The sequence below is a fragment of the Pipra filicauda genome, unplaced genomic scaffold (genome assembly GCF_003945595.2).
Source record: "Pipra filicauda isolate LSUMZ 115617 unplaced genomic scaffold, ASM394559v2 scaffold501_size416358_pilon, whole genome shotgun sequence".
Classification (NCBI taxonomy): domain Eukaryota; kingdom Metazoa; phylum Chordata; class Aves; order Passeriformes; family Pipridae; genus Pipra; species Pipra filicauda.
The window spans coordinates 170,236-198,092 of record NW_024104645.1 but is presented as its reverse complement, the minus strand read 5'-3'; the positions used below and the strand labels follow the sequence as shown (position 1 = coordinate 198,092).

The 27,857-nt window shown below is 39.9% G+C and overlaps 1 protein-coding gene across 3 annotated transcripts; it reads left to right on the top strand.

Annotated features, from left to right (window-relative positions):
• The first annotated feature begins 393 nt into the window (after positions 1-393).
• Positions 394-27,420, top strand: TDRD12 (tudor domain containing 12). Of its 3 annotated transcripts, none has more exons than XM_027729575.2 (31): positions 394-954; positions 2,345-2,394; positions 3,869-4,027; positions 4,328-4,464; positions 5,854-5,973; positions 6,713-6,768; positions 8,178-8,263; positions 9,190-9,391; positions 9,885-9,961; positions 10,120-10,178; positions 10,888-10,966; positions 11,690-11,800; positions 12,178-12,363; positions 13,003-13,156; positions 14,258-14,385; positions 15,108-15,296; positions 16,646-16,774; positions 17,672-17,789; positions 18,560-18,693; positions 18,786-19,006; positions 19,204-19,303; positions 20,842-21,029; positions 21,319-21,529; positions 22,080-22,172; positions 23,288-23,457; positions 24,903-25,015; positions 25,784-25,838; positions 26,359-26,472; positions 26,560-26,713; positions 26,807-26,873; positions 27,221-27,420. In XM_027729575.2, exons 2-31 carry the CDS (start codon positions 2,350-2,352, stop codon positions 27,304-27,306), a joined length of 3,741 nt encoding a protein of 1,246 aa, XP_027585376.2. In that variant the 5' UTR covers positions 394-954; positions 2,345-2,349; the 3' UTR covers positions 27,307-27,420. The 3 variants fall into 3 exon arrangements, with proteins under 3 accessions (XP_027585376.2, XP_039242728.1, XP_039242727.1); XM_039386794.1 differs by having other exon boundaries at positions 859-954; positions 10,906-10,966; XM_039386793.1 differs by lacking the exon at positions 394-954 and adding an exon at positions 1,170-1,279.
• The last annotated feature ends 437 nt before the right edge of the window (positions 27,421-27,857 follow it).

Sequence of the window (27,857 nt, the reverse complement as noted above, 5' to 3'; positions counted from 1 at the left end):
GGATGCATCTCATCATGTTCCAAGGACTTGTCTATGTTCAGGTTTCTCAGAAGGTTTTGAACTTGGTCTTCTCCAACTAGGGAAGGTACTTTTTTCACCCCCCCCGAGGTTCTGGGACTTGAGAGATGTGGGAAGAGTGACTGCCAGCAGAAACTGAGGGAAAAAAAATTGTCAAATGTCAAAGAAACCCCGTGAGCCTTTTCCCTGTGGGTTCCACTGGATCTCCTGTCTGATGGATTGGGGGTGTACATTTGCTTAAGTCCTCCTTTTGTAATCAACACACCTCTAGGAGCTATTACTATTATTATTCACATCCCTTGCCACGTTCAGCTCCAGCTGTGCCTTAGCTCTCCTGATCCCATTCCTAAACACCCAAGCACCATCCCTATATTCTCTCTTATGGATTCATATTCCTGCTTCCAGTGCTACAGCTGGTCTTTTTTTTCTTTTCTTTTTTTCCTGTTGTCCCTGCATTAGTTAAAAGAACTACCAGCATTTTCAAAGAATTACCAGTATCTCACAAGTGTCTCCCCTACAAAGGAGACTTTAAGTCTCAAATAATTCCCAAACTCCAAAAATTTATTAATTTCCCACAGATTCCAGCAGAACTTTCTTTTTCAAGTTGTTTGCCACAAGAAAGGCTTTTATGTGTTATCAAAAGGATTTCGTTTTCCAATTTGTATACATCGAAAAGCCAAAAGCTGGACTTCCACCTGCTCTGTGGGGTGGAGCTGCGAGCGTTCCTGCAGCATCTCGAGCGTGTCCTGTCTCACTCCCGTCAAGTGCCATTTTCCCCTCCAAAGCTTTTAAGGAGCCGGGAATGCGCCATTTGGGAGCTCAGAGCCCGCCCTCGCGCGGGGGTGGTTCTGGAGGTGGGAGGCTCCGGAGGGAAGAGGCTTCTGGAAGGTTCCCGTGGAAGATTCCCTTTGGAGCGGCCGGAGCGTCGGCAGGGCGGTGCGTGCGAGCCTGGGCACTGAGGCTCAGCGGGATCGTTCCCGCGGGGAAAACCACGGAACTGTGGCAGGATAGGGTGGAAAGGGGGGTGTCGGGGCGGGGGGAGACGGAATAAAGAGGAAAAGCTCGGGTTTTAGCAGTCACGTGTTCCCCTGCTCCTCGTGTTAGTGCCTCCCGGTGAGCGGTGTTCAGACGGAGCAGAGGGACAGCGGGTGGTTTGTGTTTTCCAGGAGGGTTTGCGAGCACCGGGATTGCCGGAGAGGCTCTTTCTGCCTCTCGGGGGGTGGTGTCACGGCAGCGGGTTGGGACGAGGCATTTTTACGAGGTAACTGCTGTCCGCCGTGGGTGGGGGGTTTGAGTAAATAGTTGTGTTCTTGCTCAGTTCTTAACAAAGCGGGAATGTTACTGGGAATGTATTGGGAGCGCTTTTGTATTGGGAGTCTTTTCTGTGTTTGTGCTTCGTCCCCGCTGCTTTGTTGGGCCGTTTTCTGTGCTTGCACTAATCCACCTGAGACATTAGCTGAAGTTATTTATGCCCCTCGCATGTTATTGCTGAAAAAAAAAAAAAAGGCGTCTACTTTAAATGTCTTAGGGCAGCACAATGTATCTCACTGTTAGAGTGTGTGATAGCGCAGTGCTGAGACACCTCTGTGGGACTCAGGAGCTTGCCTTGTGTCGAATGACCTTAGGTAAAGCCTCCCAAAGAGTTTAGGCTGTTCCATTGTCATGTTAAACTGGGAATAATTAGTGCTCAGTCTTAGCAGAGCTTGTTGCTCGCTGTGACCGCAGGGTAGCTGTGTTGCTGCTTGCTTAGTGTGACTTGTTCAGCAATAGCTTTGGAAGTGGAAGGCCGATGTCTTGATTTTCCTTCTTGAAACATTTTATTAGGCAGTTATTTCCAGTGGGAATTAGGTCGTAAGGTAGACACTGCGGGGATGATACCACGGTATGCTGGTTTGTGCCAAAATGAAATGCAAGTTACTTCAGTCTGCAGGTAGTTTAATTATTCCATTGTAATCCCTAGATTTGGGACTCCTCTTTTGTGTTAGGGTGTGGGTTGTTGTTTTTTTTTTTTAAAACACGTAAATATTTCCCTCTGGTGTCCATTTGCTCATGTAAGTAGCTTGTAGCAGCCCTTGTCTGTAATCAGCCTGTGTCTGTTGGCCTTTGAATGGAAGAGATGGCAAATCTTAATTATACTTTAGCATAGCACCTCATTAAGAAGGCTGGTTGAACCCTTTGAAATATGTTAACAAGTTGCCTAGATTAATACTCCTGACATAGGTAGTAAAAATCCATAGGTGCTTTTAGGTGTCTGCTCTTTAGGTACACTTCAAAACAAATGGTGGCTCTAAAAATTGTTAATCAAATGTTTGCCGTTCTTTTACAGAAGTGATGAATGTGCCACACGGGACAAACGTGGATGTTGTGGTATTAAAGGTACGTTGGTGTTTTTAAAGTGTGGAGGACTGATGTTTATTTCCATGTGACTTTCTGGAAGTGAGATTTACAAACAAGGTGCTTGTGTATGTCCATTCACCAGTACTCCTTGTACGTATGGGGTCAAATATGGGTTATAAACGTTTTGTCATTTGTTTTAGGTTTTGTTTTCCTCACAAAATAGCTGTGTGCATATCATTTACCACCATGCCATGATCTACCCTGTGCTTTTCATGATTTCTGAGCTTTGATCTCTCTCCCTAAACAGGGAGCTCAACATATCCCTGACAGTGCCTCCAAGTCTTCCCAAACACCTACGTTGTCTCTACACAGAAATTGTACTTCTCAAAACAGAGGATAAACAGCAGTAGGTGTAATATATGGGGTTTCCCACACTGTTATTCTTCAGGCCTTGGTATTCCCAGCTGCAAGGTCACTTGAGCAAACTTACCATCTTCCTCACCATTCTTCCACTTTTTAACCTTTCCAAAATAAGGAATGCAGCTAAAATCTAAGATAGTTGTGCAACACAGTCTTAAATAGTATGTAGTGTAGTCTAGATTATACTGAATTTCACAGGAGGTTGTGGAAAACACAGAATACAGCCAGGACAGCTGACCCCAGGGATATTTCCTGCCTCAGGATGTCGTGCTCAGCAATAAAAGCTGCAGGGAAGGAGGAGGAAAGGGGAATGTCTGTGGTCATCAAATTTGCCTTCCCAAGTCAGTACTGTGAGTGATGAAGCCCTGTTTTCCTGGAAATGGCCAAGCAACTGATTGCCTATGGGAAACAGTGAACACAGTCCTTTATTTTGCTTTGCTTGTACGTGCAGCTCTTGCTTTGCCTTGTCAGCTGTTACTCTATCAACCTGTGAGTTTTTCACTTTTATCCTCTTAGTTGGCTGCTCATCCTGCCACAGGGATGTGAGTGAGGGAGCAGCTGTGTGGGGTTTAGTTGTCTGCTGAGATTAACCCACAACAACTGTGGACCCAGATCAGCTGGAACACTGGACTATGAGGGTTTACAAAGGCTGGGCAGGAAGCTGTCACCCCATTTTAAAGAAACTGGCCGTCATGCAGACTCTGAGTACGAAAAAGTGCCCATTGGTGGGGTTTATCACATATTTTGAGGTTTTTATACGAACTCTTGAAGACTTCATAAGGAAGTAAAAAGCTTTGCGCTTTGCCCAGTGTTTGGTTTAACCAGCTTTTAGAAAGTGCTGCTCTCTTGCAGACTTCATGTGGCATTTGTTGCAGTGCTAAAGAAACTTGGAAGCTGAGAATTAATCTCATGAACTAACGGTGTGAAAGGTGGTTTGTTTGGTAACATTCTGTATGCTCAGTATCAGTCACCATGATTTTAAAGGTGCCTCACAAGAGATGAAGTTTTGTTCGTACATTTGCTGCTCAGATGTTCTTAAAAAGCATCATTTTAGCAGGAGTTAATAGTACTTGTTCTCTACCCCTTGCCCCAGATTGAAGATCCAAGTTGCTTTTGGCTTGCTGTGAAAGAATGTGTACCAGGCCAAGTCTATGAAGTGGCATACAACAACCTGAATGCTCAAATGACTGAGTTCTATGACAAACATAAAGATGTGAAGAAATTAAAACCAGAGACAATAGAAGGCGGCCAGGTAAAGTCATTGCTGTATCATGTACATAGAAATAGTCTGTTCTTTGCATTGGTTTGAGGTGAAGTGACAGATGCTTGCTTTTTTGGGGGGTTTGTATAGCTATGTAGAAAAGTAGGTAATGGGATCTCTGTGGGTTGTGTGTTCTCATTCTCATCTGTAAGCTTCCTAACTGCACACGCTGCAATGCTTGCATTTTACAAAGAAAATGTAGGGCTGTGTAATAAATGTTCTTGCCTCTGAAAGACCTTTGAGTGTAATTCAGGCCATTTGCAGGAATCTGTTGTCTTCTTTCTTCCTCAGGTTTATGTGGTTTTCAGTGAGGAGCTCAAGTGCTGGTGCAGGGCAGTCTTTCAGTCAGCCCAGGGCCACGCGGTTCGTGACCAGCTCAGATGTTTCCTTGTGGATTACGCCAAATACAGTTTGGTTGAATCAGACAAGTATGTGTCAGAGTTTTTTATCCCTGTAAGATACTTGTTAGTTAATGGATACAGATGCTATTAACACTTACTCAGGTTCAGGGTGACAAGGCTTTGAATTGAGGTGTGGGTTGGGTCCACAGAAGCTGCTAGCTGGGTGATAGGCTCTTGCAAGTGTGGGTGCAAACCAGTCCTTATTTTGTGAACTTTTAAAGATGCTTTCCATCTTAGGCTTTGTTTTTTTAAAGATTCAAAATAGAAATAATGTCAGTTTGTTATGGCTGAAATGTCTGACTGCTGGTTAATGCTATTTATATATTCTTTCCTCCCTTAGTAAGTGGGTCTATACTAAAAAAAAATTTAAAGTTATGCTCAGTGAAAATCGGTTACAAACCATATATGGAAGCAGGGGTTCACTTTCTATAGCAGCTTTTGACATCTGAACAGAAATCTGTGGGGTTTTTCCCACTGCAGTTTACTAATTGTTTACTAAGAGTTTCCACAGGTTCCAGGTTTTTGACAAAGCCATTAGGAAACCTTCTATTCCTAAAATCTTGAAAAATCTGTTCTAGAGAAACCTATTCCAGCTCTTAGTTTTAAAGTTTGTTTCTTTATTAAAATATGCAACTTAGAGTACAAGAAACTTAAACAAATTGGTTTTCGTAGTAGTCCACAGAATTAGAGCTTATATAAAATACTTAAAAATAATTCTTAAGTTAAATAGTGTTTTTAAATTGACTGTTGCTGTGTTGGGAAACAACATGACAATGCCCCAAGTTTAAAATACATTCAGTTAGAAATAAATGTGTGATTTACTGCTTTTTTCATAACACACTAAAAGATTAACAAAAGGGATAAATACATGCACCTTAAAAGCTTGCTGCATGCAATGTCTTGCTGATTATTAAAAATCTCCAACCAAACCGAGTGTAAAGGGTAAGATTAACTCCCTGGTGATACATTTGTAAAGAATAAATTCTTTTTTAGGAAAATGAGTACAAATGCAAATTTGAGTGTGTATTAAATTTTCTTGTTAAGCATACCTGGTTTCTCGCACAGAATTAAAATCTGCAAACTGGAATATGCAGTGCCAGGTGGTGTATGTGGTAGTGGGAGGGTTAAAAAGGAAGATATTTATAAGATAAATATCAAGAAGACTTGAAACTGCAGTGACAAAGGATCAGAAAGATTCCAAGTAAATAGGATGTGCGTTCCTATCCAAAGTAAATCCCTTCACCAGTCCTGATGGCGCTTCTCTTAGGGAAGACAGGGGTTCCAGGGGTGGGAGCCAAATTCCTTGAAGAATTGTTGTCAGATACAGGGTAACGAGAGGATGTGTCTGAGACCAGTGACTTCTGGAGAACAAAATCTGCCCTGTAAAGTGAGGTAATTTCCCCTCTTGTTTTTCAGCATTCGAGTTCCAGTGGGAGTATTTTCGAAGCTCCCATACAGAGCAAAGAAGTGCAGCCTGTATTGCACGAAGCCAGTGACGTTGCATCTTGACTTCTGTGAAAACACTGCAAAATTAGGGTAAGTAGAGTTTCATAAATACATTCTATTCATACATTTTTAAGAAAAGGTTTCTAGGAGGAGTTTTTAGTGCAGAATTTTTTTTAGGAAGGATTGCATTTCAAGAAGAACACAGGAAATCAGACTTGGAAAACTTCTCGCTCTCTACAACTCCCTGACAAGAGGGTGGAGCCAGGTGGGGGTCGGGCTCTGCTTTTGAGTAACAAGTGATAGGACAAGAGGAAATGGCCTCAGGTTGCACCAGTGAAGGTTTAGCTTGGGTTTAGGAAAAACTTCAGCACTGAAAGGATTGTTAAATGTTGGATGGGGCTGCCCAGGGCAGTGTCAAATTCACCATCCCTGGAGGGATTTCAAAGGTGTGTAGATGTGGTACCTGAGGACATAAGTTAGTGCTGGACTTGGCAGTACTGATTTAATGGTTGGACTCAATGATCTTGGTGTTTTTTACCAATCTAAATGATTCTATGATTCCATTATATTTTATGTTGGATGTAGGCCATCTTACCTGGACCAAGCAATATCCTGTAATTTTGCTCAGTTCCTTTTATTGGTGAGCTGAAACAATATTACCAAGACTGAAGTAATGTTCTAAGTAGTAAGATTCTGCTTATGTGTAGTTGGTGCACTTTGTAAATTTGGCATGACTTAAAATAATTTCTTTACAAGCACAGAGTTCTTTCTGAAATGACCATTTTCATGTTTGATGATGTGGGACAACTTGTTGTGTTTATTTTCCTAGACCAGCCAGAAGATGGGATGCTGCTGCTGTCCAGTATTTTCGAGACCTTCTCAAAGGTAAAAAATGCTTCTATTTTGGGGAAAAAAAATTGTTAGAGAAATATAGTACTTGTGTATAGACACAAGTTTATTATAATTATATTTAAGAATGTTGTATGTTAAACATAAAGAGAAAGGAGCTGCATAAGTTTTTTTGTATGGACTAAGGCACAGATGTTTGTGGAACTGCATTTTGAGTACTGTGGACTTCCAGGCTGCATAAATTTTGGTGGTTGACTAGATTGTATCTGGCCCTTGGGCAGGCTAAATAAGGGGGCATTCATGTAACGTTTGCTTTGGACATTGGAGCCTTTCTGTGTATTTGGTGTGAGTCTCTGAATCAGCATCACATGTGGTGGTTTGTACAGAGGTGGCAACACCTGTGTTAGGAGTTCACCCATTCCGTTGTTTTTTGGCAAGGATGTAAACACCAGCTCAGAAGAGGAATATCTTTGTAACAGTTGTTAACAAATAGATTGAGCTCCACATATTGTTATCCAGTTTGTTCTTGTCCCTTCCCATGTTTGGTGTTCCAGTTGGCTGTCCTGTTTTTTTTTTTTTTTCATATCAAGCCTTCCCTTCTGATATGAGACAGCTTTTGGTCTTAGTAAAAAAGCAGCTGTTTCCTGGGGCTTTGTACTGGCTTACTTGCTTCTACCTGGAAAATTGCCTCCCTCCTTACTTAGCAGTATACCAAACTCCACACAGAAGGTATTTGGGAAGGAGGGGATGAGTTATGAAAGCAAGAAAAGGTCTTTAGGCTGATAGTTTCACACACCAACTGAGGCATAGCACTTCTTGCTATTTACTCCCCCCCCCTTTACACACATCAAAATATCACTGTGCAAAGTAAAGATTAGTAGGGAGCAATAACAAAATAGATATTCCTAGACTGTCCCATAAGTAGTAATCCATACTTGTTTCAGTTGCTAGTCCATCATTAGTGTAGGCACAACTGCTTCAGGATTTGGGAATGGACTTTTATCATCTGTGTTTGCTTGAATGAAATGCTTAACAAAGCTGTACAGATGTGCACAGACAGCTTCTTTCACAAAAAGTAAATGTCACTGTTGGAAAGCACACACTGGTGCTCCAGATTGTCAGAGTCTAAAAGATCAACCAAGACTTTAGTGTAGAACTAAGAGCAGTTTGTCTCGAGAGGTCATTAATCTGTTGCAGCTCTCAATCCTCATTCAAAGAGTAAGGACAACTTCCTTTTTGGAACTTTTTTAAGTTTTTATTGTTAACTTTCTTGTATATTTCACATAAAACAAACATTATTAGGTTTGTTTTAGCTTCTCTGCAGGAATAAGTTACGCATTGAATTGTGATTTCTGGTTTTATCTGTCTTGGACAGTACAAATAAAGATAGTTTGATTAAGGGTTTAATCTTTTTTTCTTGTTCTTGTGTTCACTACTACATTTAGAGGCTACTGAGGTTAAAGCCAAGGTGCAGGCACTAGAAGATAATGTGTTTCAGGTCTTCCTTTTCGTGACTGTAAAAGATGAAAAGGTAAGATGCTTTTATATATTCAAACCTATTGATGCACTTTGCTATTAGTTTTAAGACTGGAAAGCACGACTTGTGAGTTTTGCAATTTCTATCAGATACAGTAGATGCTAAATCATCAACTTATTAGAGGTTTATTATAGTTCTGTTTGATGCAGACTTCTGGAGAAATTCCAAGAGGCAGAAATTGCATTTTCCTGTATGTGAACCGTTTTTTGGAAGTTACTGACAAGTGAAATCCAGCCAGTACTTCAAGTGGACAACTGTGTGAATTATTTGGTGCACTTCTTGTGATGTCACCTTTTTGTAGTATCATATTTGAAGATGTTTCAGTAGGGTAGCTGTGTAATATTCTAAAAATAACTGGAAGTTCATGCTTTTGTATACAACTGAGTCCTCAAGGATTTGGAAAAACAAACCCCAATCTAGTTCCACTTGCCAAAATGTGCAACTTGTGCCAAATCTCTGCTGTAGCTACTGCCAGACTTAAGCAGCTGTATGGTAGATACAAGAAGTTTTAGCTTAATATTACTTTATTTCTGCTAGATTTTGATGTGTGCTAAGTCCAAAAGAAACAAACCAGCTAGACTGAATTAGGGAGTTCTTTTAGATTTGAAGGGCTCATAGAAAAAGTTAATTCAGTACAGAATTTTGGCCGGAAGCATGAAACTCACAACTAATTAACACCCATTGAAAAAACATACAGGAAGATAGGACTGACTTTCCTTTTCTGGAGTTAATATTCTTTAGAAAGCATTCACTGGTATTGCTTGTGTCTGGGGTTCTGTTTGGTTGGTTGGTTTGAGTTGTTTTATAATTTATAAAATCACTGCTGTTATTTAAAGCTTCAAATAAATTCTAATCAAGTATGTAGAGGTGTAGCTTACTGCTTGCTGACAGTGATCAGTAAAGAGTTTGTTGTTTTACAGATATGTGTTAATGATGATCTGGTCACAAAGTACTTTGCTCGTTACGAGGAACCTAAAGGGAATGCAGAGAGTTCTGCAGGTGATTCAGACATCAGAGCATCACTAAATGCTGAGTGGGTTCCAGTGGAGTTTGTGGGTCCTACATTTGTTCCTAGGCCAAAACTGCCGTTTGGGGAGAAGATATCACCACATCCTGAAACAGGTGGGAACTGTGTGTGGGGAAGCAATACAGCCATGAACCTTGTGCCTCAGTCTGAGTCCCTTTTTGTGCTGTATTGGCAAAGGGAGGCTGAGGTGATCACACAAGTGCTTCGTTGATATGGTAGTAGCATTAGGTGTTACTGATACTACTTGTGGCATTGATCAGTGATGCATTACTGGGTTGTTTGGAATTTGGAGGGATTTATTTGAACAGAGTTACTTCTGAAAGGAATGTTTACAATGACTTGTGTCATTGTGATTCATGCCTTTCTTTATAAAAGTATGGAACCTTCCATCCCCTCCCCTTCTTCACTCAGTTCACCTGTGTAGTTATCTTTACGTAAAGACAACTATTTGTTGTTGTTTTTGCCATTAGGAAATGATACAAGCAGCTAAACAAGTCGGTGGCAACCCACTGTAAATAAAAATACTGGCTTTTTATGTGTTCAGATAATCAAAAATGTGCATCTGCATTTTTTACTCTACCTTTCTAGGTCTTGCTGGTTTTAGTTCTGTTCTCGAAGAGACATCCCAAAGGTCAAGCAGAGCTGTAAATGAAAATACTGTGCCCGTAAGTATTACATTTTGTATTAAATCGTGAAATACAAACTAAGTTAAACATACGTAGGTCGGATTAGGAAGACCGTAGTCATCCAGTATGACACGGATCTGTATTTTAAATGTTGCTTTTGGACAGTATTTTAGTGTTAAAATATGTTTCCTTGCTAGATGGGCAACGCAACTCCAGGTTTGCCTCTGAAGGAAAGTAAAGCACTTCAAACGGACAGGTATGGTGCAGCATGTTAAATATTTTAAGTGATTATGTAATCAGATAATTGGGAGCTATAGTCTGTTTCCAGTTGCTGCTCTTAGGCAGCTAAAGGGCGGGGCTGTAAGGGAAGGTGCATACACATCTTGTGGGGAAGGAGGGAATTTGAGGCTGCTGATGGTTACCCAGACTACAAGAAAAATAGCAGTTCTTTCTAATCAGTAGCTTAACAACAAGGATATGATGGGGAAGTATTTTTCTGCACACTGAATGTGTTAACTTGCTTTATTTTGTTCTTAGTGTGATTTATAAAGTTTTAAAACTTAATGAAATATGACTATGAACTTACTTGTGCAATGCTTTTAAAGTGCTGTATGTCAGTTGATGCATATGTGATAAGCCCCAGGAGTGTTTTCTGTCTCAGTTTCTAACTGATGTAAAGATCAGTTGTTTCATGTTTTGAAACTTTTAAGAAACCTTTTTCCTGCAGTCCAGTCTATTTTTCTTCTAAAGTCAAGGAACCTACCGATTATCTTTGAACAAAGTTCTGTAGGATTATTTTCACTATTTTTTTTTTCAAAGGGGTGATTTTTGATTTCTTGCATGTTCAAGGGTTTTTCTCATTGGCGTAGATAATACATCAGAAATACTTTGTGTTGCTTCGTGACATTTTGGAAATGGTGGTATTTATAAATGACGTTTTACTTTTGCATTTATGTTGGATTTAGTGCTCGTGTGTTTCTCAGGCTTCCGCAGTTGTTAAGTTCCAATTCCCTTCAGACACACAGGGGTGAAAATGGCCAGCAGGTATTTCAAGCATCATCTTTCATTTAACTTCTCTTGTGCAGATGTTTTGGTTTTGGTAGTGTTGGGTCTGCAGGGGTGGGAGGAGGTCAGGGGCTGGTGGCAGCTGCGTTGGTAACAAAACCCAGGGCAGGCCAAAGCTGAGCCAGCCAGCCAGGCTGGGGACCCTCTGTGAATGTAAGATAGGGCAAAAAAAAACACAGGGGAGGGAACAAGAGAAGAGAAAGATGAGAAACAGAGGTAATGCCAAGGTCAGAGGAGTAGGGGGAGCTCCATGCAGGTGATCCTGAAGGGACTGCAGTCTGTAGAGGACCCACACTGGAGCAAAGAAGTGGGAAGGGAACAAAGGGAAGGAGCAACAGAGAGAAATTGCCATCTGTGTTGTGCCTGCAGTCCCTGCCTGGTGCTGCTCGTTGCCTCAGGGGTGGAGCCTCGTGCCAGCTGTGCACAGAACATCCACTGCTGCTCTTGAGGGGTTTAACATGGTTGTGTTAAGACCCTCTTGAAAAACCTTTCTTTAAGAGCTAGTAATAATGAGTATTTGTCTTGTCATTGGTCTGTGTAATGTATCAGTATGCATGAATCATATTTAAGGTGTATTTACAATTTTATGTGGCTCATTTTCATCAAAATACTGTTTCTTAAATACAGAGAGTGCTTTTGAGTTGAATGTAAGCGCTAAACCCCTTTTGTTAAGTATTGCCTTTGTCATCTATTTGTCATTAGTTTCAGAGTTTTCAAAATCTTGGGGAAGGAAAAAACTTCGTGTTCCTTAACAAGAGAATTGAGCCATCATCAGTTTTGAAAACAGCACCACTTTCTGATGGTCTGAAAAAGGTAATGCTAATGTCATGATGTTATACTGATTATCTTTTTAAGACAAGCATCATACCTTAACTTTATATACAAAATACTACAGTAATACCTCAGATTGTTTGAGGAGGTTGTTCATGTGGTTGAAGCTTCAGAGAGATGCTGTAAGAATTGTACACATTTCTTCTGGTATATCAACCACTGGTACAAGTCCTGGGATTTGAATTTTAATTAATTTAACAACTCAACCCAGAAGAACTTTTTTCGTGTTACCTGCTAAGGACATGTAGTCTGTAGTGGGTCAAAAGCTTTTAAGTCACTTGGTGTTATGTTTTGTCATGTTTTGTTGGTGTTTAAGCACACGATTTTCATGTGGAACTCTTTAATTTCTTTTTCTGCAGGAACTTGCTCAGAACAAATTTTCAGGCCCTAACTTCACAGAGTCTTACTGTTGGCCGCCAGCAGCCTGGGGATATGATGTTGTTGCCATCTCCCACCAGGGAAATGACCCTCTATTATATATTCCACCAGTTCTTACATTTTTGCAGATTAAAAGTGCCTACCGAACCTCGCCACACAGGAGTGGAGTATGTATATACTAGAACAGAAACCTGTTACTCCTGGAAAGTGCAACTGTAGAACAGTGATCAGAAAACCAGTGAATGTTTGGAATGTGATCTCAGTGTATCTTCATGATACCTGCCAGTGTCTATAAGGCCTCTGCTTAGAGGCTTACAGAGCTGGGCTGTGTGAATGGGGGAGTCCCAGACTTTATTTATCAAGTAATCCCTAACAAGTGGTTCATGTCCTGGCGCTTCAGTTTGTGATGAAGCTTTGGTTCTACAGGAGTGGTATGTAATCATTAAATTAAAATGGGTATTAGCTGTTTTAAACACTATAATTAATTTTCTAACTTGATTAAATCACAGAAACAGAATTGTTGAGTTTGTAAGGGACCTCTGAAAGTGGCCCAGTAAAACAAGTAGGACAAGATGCTCCTGCTTCTGTTAAATTTTTGGACCTTTTACTGTTGCATGCATCCCTTTGAGTCTGTAACATGTGCACTAAGGAGGTGCTATAGTACTGAAAGCCTCAGTTTTGAAGTACTTAAAGGCTGTGTTGTAGATTGTGGCTTGCCCTAAATCCTGAAATAGTACAATTCTTAAAGGTTCTTTACTTCTGTCTAGTACTGTGGTGTCAAAATTTTTTTGTACCCGTGTATTTAGCCACTAGCACTTATTGTATGTCCTGGATGGAAGAAGGCACAACTTGTTTTTGACCTACTGAAAACGTACCAGAAAGGCTGCAGAGATCTTCATCCAATGTTGATAATCCTTGGGCAGAACAAGGAAGCAGCCAGCCATGTGGAAACCCGAGGCTGTAAGAATACTTTCTGTCATCCTAGTTGTGCTTGAAGGCAGTGTGGGCTGCCTTAATTGCAGGAACATGTGAAAGAAGCAATTTCTGCTTCTTAAGTTTTTGGTTCCGTAAAGTGAAGGGGGTTTTGTTTGTTTGTTTGTTTAAATAGTGGTTTACAACTTGTAATGCAATAAATGCTCCGTACTTTGTGCATATATCTCAGTAGTATGCAGAGGGTGCTCCATGGAGAAACAGCACAGAAGTAATAAAAAAGCTGAAGGGAGACTTGCCCTGCTTAAGTGTATGTAGTTAGAACAATTCAGTTTATTAATCTAGTTTGGTCCCTTTGTTAAGCCTTGGTTGTTAATTGCATTTTCAAAAGTGGCTTTTTTTGCCAAGGGAACAAGAACCATGGATAAAACTATATGTAAGACTTTCCATTTCAGCAGTTTGTATTCTTTCATCCATCATTCAAGTTTGAGCCTGCTGGATGAATCCAGATCTTTTAGTAGTAGAGCTGTTGGTGTATTTGCACCGATGAGGATTGGTGTGGTTTTATTTATATATATATATATATAGGTACCCATGCACACATATGCGTGTAGATACCTAAGCTACAGTGTGTGCTTTATTCCACTTTTCAAACTGAACTTTTCTAAAGTTGTCCTTGCACATATTTAATTATTTCCCTTCTGACTGTTTGGTTCTGAAGTTGTTATATCTACTTTCAGTACCTTATTGGAAAAAAATGGCATCCTGCTTTGTGAACTTGTTAACCTTCAGACATTTCACTGGATTCCAAAATCTCAGAGCTTTGCCTGCTCAGGTCTTGGAAGACATGCAGGGGTAGAAGAATACAAGGAAACTTAAAAGAACTGTTGACTAGAAGTCAGAAAATGGAATTGAGTATTCTCTATTTAAAAAACAACAACAGAAAAACAAAAACAAAAACCAAACAAAAAACAAAACCCCAAACCAAACAACAGAAAACTCCCTAGCTTCAAGATGTTGCATCTGAAATTCAAATGTGGCCTTTTTAAGAAAGCTGCTGTGTTCTTTGGTGTCTTAATAATATTATTTCAAGATGTAAGTTAATGTTCAGTCTTTTTTTCTGACTGGTAGGTGAAGTAATAGTGACTACACCAGACAGCCTTCTGAGACTGATGGAACACAAGAGCTGGTTATTGTGTAGACTTTGCCATCTTGTTCTTGATGAGATTGAGGTGCTGTTCTCTGACACTACTGAACAGGTAATGTTGTAATACAGTAAGCTGGTAAAATGCTGTTCCAGTTGTGCACGTCTGAAACAGTGGCACATACTGAGGGGGGAAAAAACACTGGAAGATGTGAGCTCTGATATTAAATCTGACTTTCCCTGTTAGGTGGGGTTTTGTTTGGTTGGGTTTTTTTACTTGAATCAAAGCTCTTGGTCATCCTGATGTTCCACAGCTGGACTGCTTGCATTTATTTAAGGTAGTGTCATCAGGAACAGATTCATTCTGTCTTAATGATTTTTGGTTTTTTTTATAAATGATTTTATGGTGCACCCCTTCTTTTTTCTTTTTATTTGTAAATTACTGTGTTGGCAGGTTGGGTTTGTCTTCTGGTTACCTCCTAGTTTTTGCTGACTGCCTCTGGGCTTTCTGTCTATTCTTAGTACTTTGCAGATTTGAACAGATCCTTTTCCTGAGGTTTCCGTCTTTGGACAGAATCCTGCATTACAGTCCTGTATACATGCACATGCTGTTACTTCATACTGTCATGTCACTTCTCTTCCTTCAGAAGTCATTTGAAGAATAGGATAAAAGTGTACATAGCAAACAGTTCCTTTTGGGATGTGAAATTTGTGGTTTGCTGTGGTAGTGGTTTTGTGGCTGGGAAATCCAGTGTGCTCTCGGTGTTGCTTTTCCATGCTGTCACATGCTCCCTGGAATAGGATGAGAGGAGAGAAAACCCCTTTTTTTCTTTGTAGGTGTTTACAATATTGGATCGTTACAAGAAGGCCGCTGCTCGAGCGCGGGGGAATCCAGCACATCAGATCATTGCCGTGGGAACTCAGTGGAACAAACACATCCCAGCCCTGGTGGAGGAGTTCATGAACGATCCTTACGTTATGATAACAGCTGTCGAAGAAGCTGCCATCTGTGGGAATGTGCAACAGGTAAAAATTGGGGAATGATGTCCCTCCTTGTCCGTGTGGCTGCGGATGGTTTGTCAGAAGCAGGTGGTGCTGTGGGTGCACCTCGGGCTGCTGGGGTGCACCTCCCACGTGTGAGCTGTTCAAGTCCTGTGTGAGGGACTCACTGAATGAGCTGAAGGTCTCTTACCTTCCTTGTAGGACTAAGGTGAAGATAGTCCCTTGAATATTTCATGGTTAGTGCAAATGAGTCTGAATTTGATGTGAAGTATTTGCAAACAGTATAATTTGTGACCAGAGTGTTATCAGAATGTTTTTGCAGTTGTTAACTGTGAGTGGCAGAACTACCAGGTAAGCTGTGCCAAGGCAGACATAGTAAAATACTTGTTTTGTTGCTCTGTGCCACACAGTACTGAACTTCTGACCTGAAACTTCCAGAAAGCCTATTATATGTTCTTAGGTGTCTTCTCACCTAATTTCCAGTCAGTGTCATGTAGCCCTTAAGGATAACACAACATGGTTTAAGTGTAATTTGAATTTTTCTGTGTCTTAAAATGGAATAGTTTGGGGATTTAAAACATTGGGAAATCTCCAAGACTAGACATTCTCGAGCGTGACAGGAAACTGAAACACCATGGGGTTTTGTGTGAAGTCTTAATGATTCAGCAGAACAAAATATGTTGGTGTGTGGATGCATTAGTTATTCTGCACCACTGCAATACTCTTAATGCTTTGGGAGTGTGAAGCTTTTTGTAGAATCATAGAAGGATTTGAGTTGGGACTTTGAAGATCATCTCATTCCACCCCCTGCCATGCACAGGGACACCTTCCACTATCCCAGGTTGCTCCAAGCCCCGTCCAACCTGGCCTTGGACACTTCCAGGGATGGGGCACCCGCAGCTTCTCTGGGCAACCTGTGCCAAAGCCTCACTACCCTCACAGGGAAGAGTTTCTTCCTAATATCCAATCTAACCCTATTCTCTTTCAATTTGAAGTCATTCCCCCTTGTCCTGTCACTGCTCTAGTAAATAATCTTGCCCCATCTTTCCCTCCTTTTCTGTTTGTAGTGGTGCTTGAAAATTCCAAACTCAAATTAGTAAATCAGTTCAAATTGATGTAAAACCTTACTGTGGGATTTTGATGATGTGATGGATTTTAATTATGCTTCTGGAAGCTGTCCTGAGTGCATGCATTCTGAGAGTTGTATCTCCTGTAGGTTCAACAGAAGACCTCCCACTTACCAGAGCTGCCATGTACTACATTCTCTTTAGCATTATAGAGTAAAGCTTAGTGGTTATTAAAAAGAAGAATTATATAGTAAAATATGTATGGGTTACATGAATTACCAGCCCTCTGTTTTATTCTGTCTCTAGGTCGTGCAGCCTTGCATGAACAGCAGCAAAATTGCTGAATCACTCAAAATACTGGATTTTACCCACGCAAATCTTCAGAAGGTGCTGATATTCACTGACTCAGTAAATGAAGTAGAGATGATTTATAAGGTAAGAAGGTATTTAAACTTAAATAGATAAGTAGGGTTTTTTTAATAGTGAAGTTAAACAAAAATACCTTGACTTCTGAGAATAAAGGAGGAGTGTGAATTAGGAATTTAATTATTCCTGCTAAAAGTAACCCCAGCCTGCCCTCCTAGTGGAGAAAAAAAGGCTAATTGATTCCTGAATTCTTACCTGCAGAGTTGAATCAAACTGACTTTTTTCCAGCAGAAGCTGGCATAGATGCTGTGATACTTGAAGGCTTCTTCTTATGCAAACATCGGTGTATCTGGAACGTTTATTTTTTGATGATTGTTAATGGAAGCAAATCTGGTTCAGGCTTGTGACTATCTAACACGTTTTCCTTGAGTACTTGAGAGTTCACTTCTTCAAGCATATCAGAATTGCTTACCTGCCAACACTTAAGGAAGTGCTTGTTGATGTAAAGTCGGGTTGAATGTGTTCATAGTAATCTTTGCATACACCAACTTCGAGTATCTTACCTGGCCTATGAAAATGTTCCAGGGGTTGACTTTAAGAATGCTTGTTCTGAGAGACTGGAAGGTGAGTCTTCATGTTGTTAGAGGGTGGAATCAACTCAGAGAGGGGACATTAATGGTGGGAAAAGCTTGAAATGAAATTTGTACTTTCTTAAACATCTGTCTAATCTATTAATCCATGGGAACCTGAGATTTTCGTTTTCTTTTTATATGTAAATTAAGGAGCTTAATTGCCGTATTATATTTTTTTTTCATATAAGGAACCTAAATTTCATTAATTCTTTCCGTGTGTGTCTTTGCAGTATCTGAAGTGTGCTGGATTCTATTAAGAGACAGTACTTTATATTAGAGTTGATTAGAGACTGCTGCATTGGAGAAATGTGTAACTTTTCACTTTGTCATCCAGGCACTGAAGAGCAACTCAATAGTTACCTTGAAGAAACATAAAGAGAGCAAGTGTAATGTCAGTTGTGTTTCAGAGAAGTGGAGAAAAATGCGCAGTTCTGGCACTCCTGTTGTGTTGGGTGAGGATTCTCTCTCTGTCTAGTTGGGGTTATGTCTTCATGCTGAGTTAAGATCTACACTAAGTACTTACACTGGGTTCTCTCATCACTTCCACAGGAGCAGATCCCTGTGAACTCTTTCCAATTGTCCGTTTACTTCTTAGTGCTACAACTGGTGTTTCTTGTTTTCTTTTTCCCTGTTACTGTTGTCCCTGCATTAGTTAATAATTTCCAGTGTTTTCAAAGAATTACCATTATTTCACAGTTGTCTCTGCCACAGAGGAGATTTTAAGTCTGAAAAAAAGATATATTGTAATAATTTTCCGTAAGTTTCAGTAGAATTTTCTTTGCAGTTTTTTTGCAGTAACAAAGGCTTTTATCCATTTTCAAACTGAATTTTTTTCCATTTTATACATTGAAAGCAAGAAAATGGACTTCTCTTTACTTTGTAGGTTCATACTGAGCTGTAGGCATTCCTACAGTATTTCAAGTGTGTTGTGTCTCACTCCTGTGAAGTACTTGGCTGTGCTCAGTTCTGTGTATTCTGTGATGCTGACAGGAGATGCAGAATTATGCCAGATTACTAGAGCTTGGCAAGAAATGGTGTGTCTACCATATGCTGATGGAATTTATTGACTGGAGAAATATAAAGCCTTATGGAAGTATATTGGGAAAAGACCTTTTTCTTCATTTTCCAATCAGTGGAAGGGGAGAAGGAAATCAGCCATTATTCACGTGATGTGATACTTCTCGTATCTGAAGTTTACATGTCTGTGTGAAATGTGTTTTAGTTTTAACAGATGACTACCTGGAGCCCTTGGGAATTACAGATGCAACTTGTGTGATCCATTTCAGTTTCCCTTCTCTAAGAATCTTTGGCCAGCGCCTACAGAGCATGACTGACAACTTCTGCACTCTGAGAAAGGTTTGAGTAAACCTTTAGTGGGTTAATGCCACATTGGATTATTAGTGGTGGATACACAAAAGCTTTCAAAAACATTTTTTTATGATTTTTAGGATTCTTCTGTAGATCAGGAACACACAAATGCCAAATCAGTCATTCTGCTGACAGAGAACAGTCCACGTCATGCACCTGAGATTCTGAGCTATTTGAAGCGTGCAGAAGCTGAAATTCCACAACAGCTGCATGATTTGGCTGCCAGGGTGATGGAATCTGAAGAAGATGAAAAATTTTCAAGGCCCCTGTGTGCCTCTCTTAAAACATTTGGGATTTGCAAGTAAGGAGATGTCAGGTTTTTGTGCCCTGAATGATGACTGCTGCTGATTCCTTGATGAATTTATCTGAAACAGGCTTTGCTCATGATTTTTTTTTCTTTTTTCTTTTCCCATGTTGCCTGTTGCAAGTCAAGTAAAAATAGTTTACGACTGAAAACAAAGAGCTTTTTTTCTAAACCTGTGGTGTTTTTTAATGTAGGAATAGAACAGCGTGTCCAGATCGGCATCAAATTAATGTATCAATAGACATGGCCCAGAATATCCCACATGAAATGATAAAAACACCTGAACGTGTGATGGTAAGTTAGAGTTTTCCTTGGGTTTGGGTACCAAGAGGTCAGGTCTTAAACAGCTACTTAGCATGTTACTTCTTTTTTTTTTTTTTTTTTTTTTTTTTTTTCCATTAATTTTATTGCAGTATGTACACCATTTGTCTTGGCTGTTTGTTGTTTTTTAGTTTCCCCCCCCTCTCCCTTGCCTAAATACGTGTGCCAGATTTTCCTTGTGTCCTTAGCTTGAACTTGAAACTGTTTTGCAGGTGATTGAGTTTACCTTAGATTTTTCTTCTGCTTTGAAGATTCACATTCCATGGGAAGAGGACTTGTACTCTGTTTATTCTTTCCCTTTATAATTTAAGACCTTATACTAAAATTAACAAAGATGAAGGCTTACAGAAACTTAAGTTATAGTTCTTGTAAAGGAAACACAAAGTAATCTTTGGGAGTGAAGGGGAGTTGAAGTGGAGGGTGACAGATGTGTTGTTGGAAGTGAGGATTTTTTCTTAACTGACGTGCTCATGCGAACTTGATGAAAACTAAGCATTTTCTGGCCTTGGAATTTGAAACTTGTGTACTCATTTGCAGTACCCACAGGAAGTGGGATACAGCTCCTCTCTTCTAAATAGAACTGTTCATTTATTTCCTACTAAGGTGTCAGTGCTTTGGTGCTTTTTGCTGCAGAGTGCTTTCACTACAGTGTTGTTCTTCTTTTTTTTTTTTTAATAGTTCCACATTCAGAAAACCTTCATGGCTATTGGGGTGACTTTGCTATGGTGGTTCTTCGCATCCCAGCAGCAGTTTGTGTCTCCAGCTCCCTTAGAAACTTTACCTGAGGTGCTCTCACAGCAGCACTTGTGGCCACCTCCATTTCCTCTTTCAGTTCTGCTGGTTGTGGCCCCAGAGCCTGGGTGTCTGTCTCACAAATGGGTCATCCATTTTTTTCTTCAGAGCCTGGTGTAATGTTTCCTTCCTTTAGGAAGGAAAAAAAAAAAAGGCACCTGGTGCTTTTTTTAGGATTTCTGGTAAGTGGGAATTGCCTGTCTGGCCCCTGCCATCCTTCCTGTCTGGCCTCACATACCCACTTGCATCTCAGCACTCCTGCCTGGCGTGGCCTTTTGGATGCAATCACCCAGCACTTTATGCATAGGTGTTGACAGCTATAGACCTGTAGTCTTTCATTTAAGTCATTTTAGTGCAAAAAGAGCAGTCAGTTCTTCTAAAACTCCCTGTCAGGCTGGAGAGCACTTAGAGTTGAGTTGGAATGGTGTGGAATGCCCTAGTGGTGAGTAACCTTGGCAGGGTTCACTGAAGTGGAATATCATCAGCTGAGACCTCACAGTTCTTGCTCCTTAAATCCCTGTCCACTGGACTACAGGCACTTAGGATTAAGAATAATAAGATTAACAATAACTCATCTTCTGAAATGTGTGTGTACAGCAGCATCTGGCACCTTTTGGGGCTGGAAAGAGGTAGGTGATCTTGGGTATAAAGACTTACATTCCATTGATTTAAGGAATCCTCCAGCCCTCCTTTCTGCTTAATGTGTTTGATCCTTTCAGATTGTGCCTCTTCACATTGTACATGCAACAAACTACTTTGGCCGAATAGTGGAGAAAGAAAAGGACCAATACACAATTCTTGCCGAAGAAATGCAGAATTATTTTAAGGTACCAGGACAAAGGATTTCTGTAACCACCGTGGAGAAGTCAGCATTTTATGGGTTATGTGAGGGAGCCCTTTGCCACAGGTAAAATTTTGTTGACTTTTTACTTTATTCATGTGCATGTTTTTATACAAAGCTTTTTAAAAATTTGACTGCTCTGTTAAAAAAAAGTCAATCCATCCCCAAAAGGAGCAGAAAACCCACTGCTGTTCAAATCATGCTTATCAAAAGCTCTCACGTACTCTCTAACTTGCTGGCAAACAGGATGATATCCTTCCCCCCCTTCCCTTTTTTTAAAATTAGAGATTAAAAAATCCTTTCACAACTGGTTACACGACTAATAATTCTGTGTTTCTTTTCCTACTAAATGAAGGGTTCAGGTGGTAGACATTCCAGCAAAAGAGGAAGAAAATTTTGTCCCTAAGGTCACAATTAAATATATAGATGAAGGCAGAACAAGTCAAGTCAATAGTGATCAGCTGCTTCACTTACCTGCAAGGTTTCAGAGTCTGCCACCTCAGGCTGTGGAATTTGTAGTTTGTAGAGTGAAACCCATTGATAATGAAACGGAATGGAACCCAAAGGTAATATTGAGCAGGTTTTGCATGCTATTTCCTTTATGTTCTTTCCCTTCGCTCTCTGTGTTACTTTCTACAAGGAAACAGTTACAGACTGTAAACTTAGGTACCTGCTTCATTAGTATTACCACTAAATATCTGCCAATGGGCCAGATTCCTGGAAGTCAGTTTCCGTTTTTGTTTTCCTACAAAATAATACAGTGAAATTCATGGGATTTTCTTCTTTGTGATTTAAATGGTTTCTACCAGAACAGGTTACTACTGCTTTTGAATCTGGAGGAGGAACAGCAGAAGGGTAGCCTCTGTAAACTGACTTGTGTTTGAGTGCTCTTTCATTGAGGAAGCTCCTTCTTTAAAGGCTGATACTATTCTAACCTACAATTAAGGTGGAGTATTCCACTGGTTTATTCAAAACTCTTATTTATTTATTGAATACCCTTTTCACTGTTAAGCTCAGAAGATTGTTTCATTATAGTGAGTTTTATAGTTAAAGTAACTGTAAAGCTGTGTTGGTATTGATACATCCCAAGTGCAATGACACCTTGTTTTTTCCTAGGTGACTGATGACATTCGTCACAAAATTAAAGGAAGACTACATCATGCAAAAGTAGTCCATACCTTGGGAAAGACAGTTTGGCTTGACCCAGTGGTAGGTACAGAATGACAGCACTGTGAAGTCTTGGTATCTTAACTCCATTACAACAAGAGCACCCATTATTCTCTCTCCTTATGTCTGTTCCTGCAGTGATTTTATCCTGTGTGGTACTCACATAGTGGTGCTGGTTAATTTGCTGTGGTGGTGTCTGAGCACTGGAACAGGTTGCTCAGGGGTTGTAGAGTCTCCATCCCTGGAGGTGCTTAGAAGCAACCTGGACATGGTCCAAGACTACTCCACAAAGTTAGTAACAAAAGTGTATTTTGGCAGTACTAGTTTTCAGGAGTTTGTCTTGTAAAATCAGTTCTGCAGTTCATCACACGTCCCCCTGGAAGAATGAAACTTGGATGCTCCAAGATGGTTTCCTGATACCCAAGAGCTCTTGAACTAGATTTAATTTATTCTGTTTACATTTCTGAGTCTGCTGTCTCTTACAGTGCTTGCACTACTTTGCTGTCTAGTGTAAATTTTTTTGCAAATTAAAAAATATTGAAGCTTTTCTCCTTCATTTCTTGTCCAAAATAGGAAGAATGGCTGCTCTTCTTCTTGAATTTTTCTTGTTTTACAGTTTCACATATGTTAACATCCAGCAGGTGACTTGGTCTTGTGGAGTGAGTCAGCTGAAAAACTGAGTGGAAAAAGATCTGGAAGTCATTCTTTTTAGTAGCTTCTTTTCATATGGTGTTTCTCAACCTTTCACCAATTTCAAGGCTGTGGTTTTTCTTCACAGTTTTTCTTACTGTGCCCCTCACCCTCCTTTCCCCAGCAGTTTCCTCTTTGGGACTCACAGTTACTCTAACTATGTGATGTGTATTTTTGCTGTCACTTACATGGTCAGGGCTGGGATTGTTTACTTCATTGCCCCTCTGGTTCTGTTAAATAGGACACACTGCCAGGTACTTGAGCCATAGTCACAATGAAAGAGATGATGATACTTGGAAAACAGTTAAACACGGGTGGGTTCCTGTGTGAAAATCAGAGAAAACAAATTGCTTACAGGTGTAAGTCAGTAGGGCCGTACTTGAAGTTTGACTTAAAGGGCATCTTTGAGTTGGAGTTGAGACCATTTAAGAACTGTGGTTTCTGTTTGTTGTGTTGTGTAATTCAAGGTCAGGGTTTCCAACCTTTCCAGTGTCAAGGTGTGGATCAATGAGTACAACATTCGATCTGAGATTCTGTCCACCGGTCTGGGAACTGACAATCCAGAACATCTGGCAGAAATTCAGAAGCTGTGCAGGCACATGCAAGTGTCAGATTATGCAGAGAACTTGGAGGACTTGTAAGTGTCCACAGACTTTTTTTTCAGCATATCTTTTTCTGAGGAAAAAATACTATTTCATTTTAACTGAACATTTTTGTTACTAATACTGTGATTTTCATTTAAACGTAGAAACAATTGTGTTTGTGATGTGTCTGCTTCCCTTTAACTGTTCTTTAGCCACATAACCACAAGAGAAAGAAAATTCCAGCTCTAGAAAACGTTAGACTAGAATTTGATGCAGACAGTTGAGTTAATGATGAAAATAATGGATTCTGTTCTAACTCACTATGGTCAGTGGCTGGTTTGAATGCTTACCAGTCAGTACCTACTACAAGTCAGAGCAGTTGAGCATGTTGTCTGTGTGTGTTCAACTGCAGAGTGCAAGCTGGAAAATGTAACCAGTTTCCTTTGAAATTATTAGAGCTGTACATTTAAGGAGTGTGGCTGCAGGGTGGGTTCTGCAGAAGCAACACTGAACTTTTTTTCCCTTGCCCTGTAAACTTCTAGAACTGAGTAAATACAGTGTGTGGTGGGAGGGCACATCTCACTCTGCTCTGCTGCACATTCTTAGGCCCTTGATGTAAAATGTTTACGAGCAAGATATCTGTAGCCTTTTTGTTCTGGCCCCTGCATGGCCCCCAGTGCAGCCACTTAATCTTCAGTCTGGGGAACCGTCATTGAAAATAAATTTCAGTACTTCTGTCTGACCAGCCAAGGGTTTTAAAGTACTTATAAGGAAGAAAGAAATCTCAGTTACTTTCTTCCAGAGTAGCTATTGCTGGGTAAACAAGAAAGGTCCTGTAATACCAGCACAGGCTGTGCTGTCTCAGGGTTGAGCAAGTTCATTTAGGCTGTTGTTTCTGTGACTTTACTGATCAGCAAGAGGAGGAACCCTGACCCCATTCATACTCCATTTCCATCTTAGATTGAGGCTCTTGAATTCCTCTCTAGAACTGTGCCGGATTTTAATCTTAACCAAAGGATTTGGCTTTTCCCATTCTTGTTCAGACTTGGTGTATGAGAACAGTGTTTGCACTGCTGATGCTTGGAAGGCTTTTTTTTCAGGTTTTATTCCTTACAGAGGGACTCTCAGGCTGTGAGATTTTTGCTACCTCCAGGCACAACCTTTTTGCATTCATTTCTCCTTTCATGCTGTTAGTGAACAGGAGAGGAAGGTTGGGAACCTCCACGTGGTCACCTAAGCATGTAATGCCAGAGACCAACCAACTTTACTGTGGTGCTGTGTGCCATGGCTCCATCTCAGATATGTTTAATGCAACTGCTTGGATCACTTTTTACAGATTCACTAAGCCTGATACTACTGTTGAAACGTTCAGAACTTATTGCAGGCTTTGTTAGTAAGCTACAAGTAAAGTAAGGGGGACTCAGAGAGCTTCTGTAAGGTGAAGTTCACTGGGTATCATTTGTGGTTTTCTTTTAAAACATTGTTTTCCTATGTTCAGGAGCATAAAGGAGGGCACAGCTTATGTAGAAGAGAAGGCATCCAGTCCACAGGATATGTCAATAGAAGAAGCTTCTCCTGAAAGCTGTAATCCTTCTGGGAGTTATCCACATGGTAAACCTTCTCATAATTTCCTGTGGTTTTCAAACTTGAATTCAAGCTTGGTGCTTAAAATCTGTGGAAATATCATCTTGAATAAGAGTATTGTTCTCTGGGAGGTTATTTTTTTTTCCCTGAGATTTGAGGTGGCAGAAAATAGCTCTTTTTAATCTAATCTGAAGGATGTGGTATTCAGTCACTAGAGGCTTAGAAGTGTTTAGGCATAGCAGGGGGACACAGGATTACCTGCCAGCAGCTGGCACATGAGTCTGGAGCAGGGAAAGCTGAGAGATGAAAAAGTTGCAGCAGACAAAGTCAAGTGAGATCCGGGACTGCTTATCATAGAAGGCTTTTTTTCCCTGGTGTGGTAGAGTCACATTAATGCTGCGTTTACAACTGTGGTGGTGACACCAGTGTGAGTTGTTTCATCCCTGAAAGTCCCCATCAGTTCCCAAAATGGCATGTTTCAGGTTTCAAATAAATAATGTCTTGAAACTGCAGTAAACTTTTACCTGACCTGGAAAACTGTGTGTTTGGTGGGGTTTTTTTTAATTTTATTTTCTTGCAGCAGCTATAATACTCTTGTTAGTTAAAATTTTCAGTTAATTATTAACTTTATGAAATCATTCAGGATAGGAAGTACCCAATATAAAAGCCACATACAGTCTTGCAGTAGTAATTTCATTGCTACCAAGTGATTTTTATGATGGTGCTGGGGTATTCTGCAAGTACATGTTTCTATAGTATAGGTATAAGAGATGTTTCTGGATGTTTTCTTTTCAGATGATGTAGCTCAAACAGAGGAAGCAGAAGACTCTATGCTTCATCAGCATAAATAGTAAGAAAATAGTGATTTGTTCCCATTTTGCTTTTATATGAACTGCCAGACAGGGTTGTATTTGTGTCTGTAGTCAGCTGAGAAGTCTGTGTCAGAGATTGGTCTTGCTAGCACATACCACAGTACTTGCTGCAGAACACATTAGAAGAACTCTTTAATAAGCTACAAGAACCACAGTTAGCTTTTCCTTTGGCGTTTCAAGACCAGACCGTGATGTCATCCTGAAGTGAGTAGGTGTGATCCTTTTAGATCTCAAACAACGGTGTGTCTCCCCACTTGAATTAGTCAATTTGCTCTTCCAAAGACTTGGGACTGTGGTGCTTCTGTAGGAAGTTTGAGTGGTGCCCTGTCACCTGCTTGCCTGGCACTGCTGCTGGTGTCAGTGCCCCTGCAGACGGGGACACTTGGCTGAGTTTGTGGGACTTCATGGGAGAACTCTGGCTGTGTGCAAGACAGCCTAGTTAGACCTCAGTGGTTTTCTGTTTTGAAAAATAATCCCAGTGGACTTCCTTTCTTTCAGCTATCATCCAGAAATCAAGTGGTTTCAAGATAACAAGACTGTTACACTGAAGGTAAAAATACCAAGTGCAGCTGATGCTAAATGTGAGTTCTCTAAAGAGAAGGTGGTTTTCAGGTAGGTTTAAGGAACTTAAGTATAACCAACAAAGTGTTTTATGATCACTTTTTGCATTTAATTTTTTAAACTTTTTGTATATCGCAGTGCTAGGTCAGGAGAAAAACTTTATTTGGCTGATCTGGAGTTGCAAGAGTCTGTATTTGCAGAGAAGTCCACATGTGTGATTAAGGATACAGAGGCTGTGATTGTTCTGGCAAAAGAAAAACAAGGAGCATGGTGCAAATTACTGAAGAAAAAGGTGAAGTGAAAATTCATTTGTGAGTTATTGAATGTTTTGAACACATTTGTTGTGCCTCAGAGCAGGTATTTCAAACAGTGTTTTTATCAACAGAATATTCACGTGTCTTTAGATTTTGAACATTTGGAGGAGTCTGAAGAGGAAAGCCCTTTTTCAGCTGGTAAGGACTGAATGAGTCTGTGTTTAAAATATATAAAATTATGAGCATCCTCGGTTTTGCATCGTCTTTCTCTGAAGTACTCATTTATTTCAGAGATGTGACACTTGCCACATTGCTCAGATTCTCTGAAAAGAGGTGAGAGGCTCTCTGACAGCAACCTCGAGGCAGCAGAGCATTTTTCTATCACACAGACAAAAAGCAGTTGGAAGTAGTTTTGAGTATTTTGGTCTAGTTTCTAGTCTAAAGTGTGTTTTGCTAGGTTAGGATCATTTAATACTACCACATATTTGTTCTGAAGTTTGTTTTTTCTTGGTTTATGAATGTTGCACTTTGTTAATTACTTTTAGGTGCTGGAAAACAGACTTTCCCTCCTGCAGGAAGTGAGGAATGGTTTGACTCATCAGAATACAGTGATACAGAAAGTGATGATTAGTTGGGAGGAGAAGTTCCTTTCTCCTCTGATGAGAATTGTATTGTTAATTTTTAATTAAACAGTTAATGTAATTGGTAATTGTTGATGTGATTGTTAATTAAAAATATTGTTGATGTGATTGTTAATTAAAAATATTGTTGATGTGATTGTTAATTAAAAATATTGTTGATGTGATTGTTAATTAAAAATATTGTTGATGTGATTGTTAATTAAAAATATTGTTGATGTGATTGTTAATTAAAAATATTGTTGATGTGATTGTTAATTAAAAATATTGTTGATGTGATTGTTAATTAAAAATATTGTTGATGTGATTGTTAATTAAAAATATTGTTGATGTGATTGTTAATTAAAAATATTGTTGATGTGATTGTTAATTAAAAATATTGTTGATGTGATTGTTAATTAAAAATATTGTTGATGTGATTGTTAATTAAAAATATTGTTGATGTGATTGTTAATTAAAAATATTGTTGATGTGATTGTTAATTAAAAATATTGTTGATGTGATTGTTAATTAAAAATATTGTTGATGTGATTGTTAATTAAAA